This window comes from Garra rufa, chromosome 11 (genome assembly GCF_049309525.1).
Source record: "Garra rufa chromosome 11, GarRuf1.0, whole genome shotgun sequence".
Classification (NCBI taxonomy): Eukaryota; Metazoa; Chordata; class Actinopteri; order Cypriniformes; family Cyprinidae; genus Garra; species Garra rufa.
In genome coordinates this window covers 25,062,685-25,072,989 of record NC_133371.1, presented here as the reverse complement: position 1 = coordinate 25,072,989, position 10,305 = coordinate 25,062,685, and the positions used below count along the sequence as shown (strand labels likewise).

The 10,305-nt window shown below is 36.7% G+C and overlaps 1 protein-coding gene across 1 annotated transcript; it reads right to left on the bottom strand.

Annotated features, from left to right (window-relative positions):
• Positions 1 to 240: 240 nt before the first annotated feature.
• On the bottom strand, positions 241 to 5,830 carry lmo2 (LIM domain only 2 (rhombotin-like 1)). Its single transcript, XM_073850638.1, has 3 exons — positions 5,281 to 5,830; positions 3,518 to 3,733; positions 241 to 911 (listed from the first exon to the last, which is right to left on the bottom strand). Exons 1-3 carry the CDS (start codon positions 5,319 to 5,321, stop codon positions 689 to 691), a joined length of 480 nt encoding a protein of 159 aa, XP_073706739.1. The 5' UTR covers positions 5,322 to 5,830; the 3' UTR covers positions 241 to 688.
• Positions 5,831 to 10,305: the final 4,475 nt, after the last annotated feature.

The following is a 10,305-nucleotide window of genomic DNA, read 5'->3' as shown; positions in this document are numbered from 1 at the left end:
AAAATCTAAATATTGAGAAAATTGCCTTTAAAGTTGTCCAAATGAAGTTCTTAATAATAGAAAAATCGATAATTTTGACCCAAAATATGTATTTTTGGCTATTGCTACAAATATACCCATGCAATATAAGACTGGTTTTGTGGTTCAGGGTCACAAATGACATGTTAAAATATATATTAAAATAGAAAAGTATTAAATTTTGTATTCAAATAAAGAAATAAGAAGAACATACATTAAAAAATGTATCAAATATGTAAAGAGCATTTATTTGTGTCATTTAATATGTTGTTATAGATAAGTGAGTCTCTCTCTTGTAAGGAAGAACCAGTAACAAAGTACAATTTTCTTTATTCAGGCTCTAAGAAAGATGTTTTCACATTTTATGGCAGTTGTGTTATACTTCCAAACAAATAACACTATTAATAGTCCAAATCTAATCTTCTGTGAAAGGATATCTGCTTTTATTGCAATACATTACAAACTGTATTTACGCAGTCATTAAAAATACACCAATAGAAAAACAAGTGTATATTGCTGGTGTCAATTTTTCTCAAATATATGAGATGGAAATTTACAACATGTCCATGGCGGTGGCTCCTAGAGCCAAAAAGATACTTTTTTTTTTTTTAGTAAAGGGTTTGTTGCAAATGACAGGATGTTACGTTTTGCTTATGACTTTAGCAGAACATTATACCATGCTGCCATTAATTTTGGTCCACTCAAAAATGTCCTGCTCGCACACAATGTCCGAATTGATGAGCAGGTAGCGATCTCCGACGCAGAAGTGTTTCTGACAGGCTGCGCATTTGAAGCATTCGAGGTGATAGACTTTGTCACGAACACGCATGGTCATTTCAAAAGCCCGGATCCTCTTTTCACAGGAAGCGCAGAGCCCGTCCTGACCAAACAGTCTGCAGAGAAGGAAACATAAATATATACACACTTGAAAGAGGTTTTGATAGACACCCACCTGATTTTAAAATAGGATTTTGCAGTAACCTGCAAAAATCTTAAAGGATAACTATTGCCAAAATTTGTGTTCCAGGGTCACACATATTTTCTGAGGTAAATGTACTTGACATTGTTTAGCTACAAGTTGTTATATTGATGTCCATTGTTGGGGAAAGTTACTTTTAAAAAAGTAACGCTTTACAATATTGAGTTACTCCTTAAAAAAGTAACTAATTACGTTAGTTACTTTTTATGAAAAGTAATGCGTTATGTTACTTTTGCGTTACTTTTTAAATCTGGGCAGAGATTGCTTGTTTGTTTTTAATGTAAAAAGTTATATTTTTGGCAAATGTAAAAGCCTTTTTCACCAAAAGCCTCCGGCTTAGAGAAAAGTAAATTTACGTCTGTACAGTAGACTGCAGAAGAAAAAATGTCAACTCTTCAGCAATTAAAAAAAAAAAAGGAAAACATATGTTAGATTATTTGAGTAATATTTGCTCATTAGTATGGATGAATTGGATCATCGAAGGTCGGCAGCAAAGACATTGGTTAATAAAATGGGATTAAATACATAAAGGATATTTGTATAATTTAGCATATTTAATAATTGCAGGTTTGCATTGAATTTCACAGTTTTTATTCATTTTGAGGAATATTGTATCTTTTTTTTAGTGAGTGAGATATATTCCAGGACATGTTTGGAGGTGGTGAAGCAAATTGCTTGTGTTGCCTCCTGCGGCTACAACTCTAGCCTGACCACATTTACATATGATGTAGTGATGCACCGAAATGAAAATTCTTGACCGAAACCGAAAACCGAAAGAATTATGCCAATTATTAGTACCATTGCATTTATGGCTATGACTGTGTACTAAATCTTACTAGAATCAAGGCATTGCGATTGCATAAATTGATATTAAAGTTTCAAAGAATAAATCAACTATATCAATTTAAATAATTATTAGCAATCAAGTATTATATTACTTAAATAACATATACATATATTTTACTGCCTTCGTTTAAATTGTTTACATTTTTATAACACATTATCTTGCGGATCCATGAGTTCACATTTACAACTCTACGCGTTTCTCTTCCAGCAGGAGGCGCTGTCAGAATGGTACACAAAGCAGCGCAACAAATGATTTTGAAACGTGCAGCGCTCATATTTATTCAATGGATAGCCTTTTGAAGTTTCATCGCAATTCTTGTCTTTCAGTCCCCACATTTAAGACCACCTGAAATCATAATTATGACTTTCATAACCTCCTAATAACACTGCAGTCATCAATGAAAATTAAGAGCTTTATTTAAGACTTTCAAAAACAACCCTTACACAAAATACGTTTCTTTTTATTTTTTTCCCACCATGTTCGGGGCACAAGAAAAATATTAAGGGACTAAATTAATATCAGCATATGAAGTATAATCGTCTCTCATTGTCTCTGAGAGAATGCACATCAGATGCTGAAAGTCAGTTTTTACTTTCACTTTAACATGTTGATCAGTTTCCACGTTGCTTGAGTGATATCCATTGGCTCACCTCCATGGTTTAAAACATAAATTTTAATAAAAAATACAGTAAATAGAAAAGACATATCTTTAAAATATTGCGACTTAACACCATAAAAAAAACACCGGTATTCGGTATGAAAAGGTATACCGCCCAGCCCTAACTTGACTCATTATTTTTTCGAAAAATTCATGTTAAAATCTGTGTATCAATCTCTTAGTCTCCATCGCATTTAATGTAGGCTAAGTAGTCTGCTATATTATTATAAATATCTCAATGACTTACATTACAAGCTATCAGACTTTCATCATTTTGGCCATATGAATCAGCATCTGCACTAAATTACATATTCTGCTATAGACTGCCAAAAGTTATAACAAATCAAGGAGAAAAGTGCAAAAAAAAAAAAACTGTCTGAGGAACAAAAGGCATTTGTGGTTAGCTAAACCAGGATTTCCAGAGCAAGGATTTTGACAACATTTATGAAGGTAAAATATTATGCTAATATCTTAATTAATACTGCTCGCATGTGTCTTTACCACCAATTCACTTTAGTTTTGTCAAAATATTGTGCCCTTCTTACTAAGTACTTCTCTATATGATTTAACAGCTTCCACACATTTTTCCCTTATAAATTAGCAGAACAATGTATTAAGTATGCTGTTGTTTACATCTGAGTATCTATAAATATGGTTGTGCATCTGGGTAACTGACCAAACTGTGACTAAATGCAAATCCTCTATATCATACTTTCCACCTTATTTTTGTTGTGAGAGCGGGTGCAGCAAATTATATGGGTCTGGCTTCTGGTCTCATCCGCATCCAGCTGATTTTAGCTGTACAAAACAGCTCGTTTTGCTGTTTGATATTGGAAATTGGCGTGCCTTACCATATTATTTTACTGTATTATCTTAATTATGAACACACTGGTTTGTAGTGCAAACAGTTTTACCATTTACTGCACGTTGTTATTCTCATTATTAAACTATTCCATTTCATTTTTTTAAAGATTATTATTACCTTCGTCAGGCTTCGCAGGCCTGTCAGTCTCACCTGAGGTAGTCTCTCCTGCACAGCTTCCTGCCAAGTTTGTAGTAAAGCCTGCGGCCCACCTCCCCTAAGCGGCAGCCGCAGAGGTCGCAGCTCAGGCAGTCCTCATGCCAGTACTGCTCTATGGCCTTGAGGAAGAACCGGTCTCCGATGCTCTGCTGACAGCCGCCACAGGTCAGCAGCGACGGCGGCATCTGAAGCACCTCGTCGACGGGTTCCCTGTGGATTAGCGGTTCCATTAAATCATGCGATACACCTTTATGAACACCAGATGGCACTACTGCGTATTTTATTGAAAACAGCATAAAACTATATAGGTTATACAGTATATGTCCCATACAGATAAAACGGACAGATAGGCTAATTGTTTTTAGACGTAGAAGTTTCTAGATGTAGAAATTTGATCTTGAATGTTTGCTTAAGCTATAAATAGTCTAACGTGATCCCAAGGGAGAAAAGTGTTAAGTTCAGTAGGCAAATGAGGTGCTTTGAGTCACTGCACACACACTTAAATTAACTCATTTATTCCCAAAGGTTAACATTTGTGACCAAAATTTGTTTTTGAGTTGGAGATGAATTGTTATGTATAAGCAAGCCTAGACGGTTTTGATTTTATGTAAAAATGCACATTTTACACATTCACATGAGCTGTTTTAAAAGTGTCAAAGCTTCATTAGACGAAACATGTAAAACATCCACAATACAGATATAATTGGCATATTTGGTACATATAATATTTAAAGGGTTTATTATAAATTTAGCCTATTATTAAGGTTAAGCTGTGATTTAAATATGTAAACATTCACTATATGTAAACATTTCAGTGCCCCCATTTTAATAAGGCTCATTTACTTACATTATAAAATCGTAGATGTATTGTTACTCTAAATGAAACTACATAAAGACACAATTTTTTTTACCCCTAATAAAAATAGGTAACATTTTTTGCTGGGCAATGATTAATTGCGATTAATCGCATCCAAAATAAAGGATTTTGATTATATAGGCTAATATATGTGTGTGTACTGTGTATGTTTATTATGTATATATAAAGACACACACATACAGTATATATATTGAAAATGTTCACATGTATACATATAGGCTATATATAATAAATATATAATCATAACATAGCCTATTTTTCTTAAATATATACATGCAGATGTGTGTATTGTGTATTGTATATATACATATATACAATAAATATAAACACTTTATTTTGGATGCGATTAATCGTTGCCCAGCACTATATTACAAAAATACGATGTAGCCTAACTTTATTTAGGATCTTACCAACTGTGCCAAGTTTTCAACTGTGTCAAGTTTTCCATAAAAAGTTTCCTAACTGGTACAATTTTGGTCAGCTAGGGATGAAACACAGTTTAATTTTACTTTTTTATTATTATTATTATTATTATCATTATTATTATTATTATTATTTTGAAAATGCAGCGTCTAATTTCTTTCTTAATTAATTTTAATAATTATTACACTTGTTAAATATTAGTGCGTAAATACAGATAAAATGCATGTGCTTCACTGGTAAAAACGCGATTAAATTAGAAGGCGACTTTAAATTATTCCATACAGTAATGGTCTGATCACTAATATTGGCAAAACTGTAATGTGACTTACAGTAGAGAGACTGTTAATAACTAATAGGTTATAATAATTTGCACTTATTTTGGTTGTAGCCTACTATATGCAAACAAACATAATAAACAAATGAAACCCGAAACTGTAAAGCTTAATGTCTTACTTACTCGTTCGTTTCCAGTGTTTTCCGTTCAATTGTAGATGCCATTTTAAATATTGTTCAGGAATAATTCACTGGTACATTTAATACGCGCACTTCCAGTCAAATATGTCCCACACTCGCCGTCTGCGGTGCTGAAAGACCATCAACGTCCTGCTAAAAGGAAAACGCTTTAGAGATGCACCTGCTTTGCAACCTACTGTCCAGCACACATTATACGCTAAATCCCAACTGCATCCAACGTAGCTTCTTTGCATCAGATTCTTGACTTTTCGCATTTAATCCTCATTCTAGCCGTATGTTGTTTCTGAATGATACGTGGTGACAGGCAGATGCCCCCAATCGCGTTGTTTAATTACTCCTGCGTGACAAATGTAGCGTTTGCGTCAAGCGCGGTTTCTCCTCTGTGCTGCATTTTGTGCTGCAAGTCTCCACCGTACTGTCCCGTAGGGCTGCTGTCTGTGGTCCCGTTATTGTAGGGCAGCAGGTATTTTTAAATGGCCCTGCCCCCTCAGTTTCTGCTTTCTTTTCCGACTTCCTGCTCACGACCGCTCGACAATGAGAGGAAATAGCGCTCCTACATGCCGCTAGTCACCAGTCAATTATAAACCCGTCGGCTCGTGACTGGAGGGGTCACGAGCTCAAGACAGGCTCCTTATCAAATACCTGGGATCCAAACATGAAAAAGATTTAGGAAACACATATGAATTAACAATGCGTTAATGTTTATGAAAACACAGGAAAAATCCAACGCAGCTGCAACATTGAAAAGGGGACCTGGGCTCCTTGTCACAAGGGCTGCAGTCCCAATATTTATGTAAGTCAGATGTAAACTAATTTTTAAAATAAATATTTGGTTACAAGAGTGCTGGGCATCTGGGCAAATAATTAGAGAAAAATAGTGTAAAATAATAATAATAATAATAATAATAAATAACATTAAAACAAATAAAATAAAGAATAAATAAAAACAACAAGATAATGCTGGGGGACCATAAAAAAAATTCATAAGAATTAAAACAAATACATAAAATTAGATAAAAAAAAAAAAAACATTCTATATAAATAAATAATAAGATTAAAACAAATAAAAAGAAAACATAAATAAAAATAAATAAAAAAATACAGCAACTGCCTTTAAAAAAAAATACTCTAATAAAAGGGTTTCAAACTGGGGGTCACAAGAAAGTGCTGGGTGTCATGATCAGGCAGGATAACACGAACAACGACGTAATAAAAGACGAATATTTAATAAATCCAAATAGAAACAGGCAGACACAGGAACACGGAGTGGTACCAAATCCAACAGAACTACAGGAAACACAAGAACACCAGGGGATAACATTAAAGACCGACAGAATGCAGGGGAAAACACACACATTAAATAGACAGACTGATTGCAAATCCAGGTGGAGACAATGAGGGAGAAACCAAAAACACTCTGAACTGCAGGGGAGAATGGGAGAAACCAACATGAAAGTCCAGGGGTGTGACATTACCTCCCCCTCCCGGAAGGCGTGTCCTCACGCCGACAAACAAGAAACAACAAACAGTCTTTGGAGGGGGTTTCGGTGGAGGACAGACTCCCGGGAGGAGGGAAAGAGGTGGAGTCCAGAATGGTGACGGAACAGTCCATGGAGGTGATGATGGAGGGAGGAGCCAAGGAGGTGACAGGAGGGGGCTGGAGCAGGAGGAGCCAGGTGGGACCCAGGCCACAGCCAAGATGTAATTCCACGGTGGAGCCGATGGAGGGAGGAGCCATGGTGGAGGAGAGGCTGACGACTCCATGGGTCCGACCGACGGAGGCGGGAGAGCCCGATGCGGAGACGGAAAGCCGAAGATCTTGGGTGACACCGCGGATCCGGAGGGCCAAGGCGGAACCCAAGGCTCTGGCGACCAAGGCGAAGATGGAGATCCGGAGGTCCGCGGCGGAGCCGGAGCGACAGAGGGCCGAGGCTGTGCCCGCGGGAGGGAGGAGGTCCACGGAGCCGGTGGGACGGAGCGACGAGGCACAGCCGGAGGAGTATAGTCCAGAGGCGAAGGTGGGGCGACGACTGACCAGGGCGGAGCCGGAGGGACGATGGAGCCCGCTGGAGCTGGTGGACCGACGGGCGACGGCGGAGACGAGGGAGCAGAGAGCCGGGGTGGAGCCGCAGGGTCGGAGGGCCGAGGCGGAGTCCAGGACTCTGAGGCTGGAGGCGATGGTGAGGGATCCTCCAGCCATGACACCGATGGATACTGGCAGACCCGCGGCGAACCCACCGCACAGATGGTGGGCTGAGGGTGAGCAAGGGGACAGACAGCAGACAACGGGGATTCAGGAAGGCTGGGCGGAACCAGCTGAGATTCAGGACTAGGCAGAAGAGGGAGGGTGGGTGGGAAGTCCAGGCAGATAGGTATTTCCATGACACAGTCAATTACATCCCCAAAATCTTGTTCCAGCTCACCCTCAGTGATGGTGCAGTGGGCGGGGCTCTCTACCGCCCCTTCTAGCTCGACGCAGCACTCCACCGTCGCAGATGTAGTGGCCGGCTCTCGCACCACTAGTAGTGGTCGGATGATATGACCCCATCGGCGCTCCACACTGCTGTCGCTCCAGGCTCGGGCTTCCCGTCTACGATGGGCTCATAATCCGCGGGTCGGGGTGGCTGGCTGGGCTCTGGGTCTGGAGTGACACTGGCGAGATTCTCCTTGGAACAGGCGGGAAACGAGGATCGGTTTCTCGCCAGTGTCCACTCCACAAACGAGGCAAAATCGGCTCGAGGGCCGTCCTCGGACGACGGCGCTCTGCATGACACGTTTAGACTCGCGTCATAGAACGCGCATCGTCCGGGTAGCTGGTGGTGTTAGCTACTAGTTGGAACATTAACGTGTAGCCCTCAAGCGGCAATTCCCCCTGCTTCAGCCGAAGGAGGATGAATTCTGGACGTAGTAGGGGATCCATAAAAGACACACAACGGAAACAAAAAGACTGGGAAAAACAAACGGCAAACAAAACAGAGGTGAACACGTCAAAAAAAAAAATAAACTGTATCGGTTGGTCTTTCTGTCACGATCAGGCAGGATAACACGAACAACGACGTGATAAAAGACGAATATTTAATAAATCCAAATAGAAACAGGCAGACACAGGAACACGGAGTGGTAACAAATCCAACAGAACTACAGGAACCACAAGAACACCAGGGGATAACATTAAAGACCAACAGAATGCAGGGGAAAACACACACATTAAATAGACAGACTGATTGCAAATCCAGGTGGAGACAATGAGGGAGAAACCAAAAACACTCTGAACTGCAGGGGAGAATGGGAGAAACCAACATGAAAGTCCAGGGGTGTGACACTGGGGTTCTGTGCAAATAATTTGTGAAATTAGTGCAGAAAATGTAAAAATAATAAATGAAATTAAAACAATTAAAATGAAAAAAATAATGATAATAATAAAAATCAAATCATTTGTTTCATATATTTGATTACAAGAGAGTGCTGGGGATCTGGGCAAATAATTAGAGAAAAATAGTGTAAAAAGTAAAGTAATAATAAATAAATAACATTAAAACAAATATAATTAAGAATAAATAAATTAAAAATAACAAGAGAATGCTGGGGGACCATGGAAATGTTTAGAGAGAAAAAATAATACATAATAATAATACAAAAACATTAAAACAAATAAATATAAAATAAAAATATAAATTTTATGTAAATAAAATAAATACATAGTAATCATTAGACTAAAATAAAACCTGTTATAAATAAATGGATAAAATTAAATAATAATATCAAAATAGTTTATGAATAAATGAATTTTAAAAGATTTTGAGTATAAGCAACAACTGCCTTTTAAAAATACAGGAGTTTCAAACCGGGGAGCCACAAGCATGTGTAAAATGTAAAAATAAATATACAATAAAACTATCAAATTAAACCAAACAAGAAAAATAAATAAATAAAAAATAAATAGAAATAAAAAATAAAATAACAGAAAATGCTAGGACAATTTGGAAAAGTAAAAAAAATAAAAATAAAGAAATAAAAAAGGTAAAATATATATATATTTTAAATAAAACAAATATATACAATAAAATTGCAAAAAATAAATACATAATAAAAAAATTTATTAAAATAAACCTTTGTTACAAAAAATGAATCAATAAAATTGATTATGAATAAATAATAAAAGATAAATAACAAATGGATGAAAACAAACAATCAGATAACACAGATTTACTTTTCACAGTAGCTGCCTTTTAAATTTGATATAGAATGAATAAATAATAAAATTAAAACAAATAAAGCTAAAATTGTGTTTTTGTTATAAATTCATGAAATAACCTAATAGCAAATAGATTATGAATGAATACATTTGAAAAGATAAATAAAATAAATGAATAAAACAAACAGAAGAGTAGATAGATAGATCGATAGATAGATGGATCAGATAAATGCAGGCTTGGTGAGCAGAAAAAACTTATTAAAAAAATCTTACTGTTCAAAAACTTTTAACTGATAGATAGATAGATAGATAGATAGATAGATAGATAGATAGATAGATAGATAGATAGATAGATAGATAGATAGATAGATAGATAGATAGATAGATAGATAGATAGATAGATAGATAGATAGATAGATAGATAATACAGTATATAAAAGTACAGTGCTCAAGTGAGTAGTAAAAAAATATAGTAATGTTTAACCAATTTTTTAATAATATTTACTTTTCACAGTATAAATTGGGCCCTTGTACATAAAAATGTATAGATGCCTTTTAAATTGTATGAGAGGATCCCTTGTTTGAGGAAGATCATATATAGAGATTAAAAACCTGTTCCCCAATGTATTGTTAAGGTGTAATCGTATGAAAACACATTCATCTGTAATTGGCATGCAGCTAACAAACACAGCAAATGGCTTTTTCAAACCGTTTTCTCTTGATCTATCTCCTCACACTCATCTCTGCTTGATGTCGTTGGAGAAAAACTCCTCTTATCTTCAGCTTGGGTAGTGTCAGCAGCAGTACTGGGCC

Coding starts and splice junctions, on each gene's coding strand:
- lmo2 (XM_073850638.1), bottom strand. CDS start 5,321: ATGGCATCTACAATTGAACGGAAAACACTGGAAACGAACGA. Junction 3,734..5,280: donor AAAACACTGGAAACGAACGA/GTAAGTAAGACA, acceptor GCTAATCCACAG/GGAACCCGTCGACGAGGTGC. Junction 912..3,517: donor TGCAGGAGAGACTACCTCAG/GTGAGACTGACA, acceptor CCTTCTCTGCAG/ACTGTTTGGTCAGGACGGGC.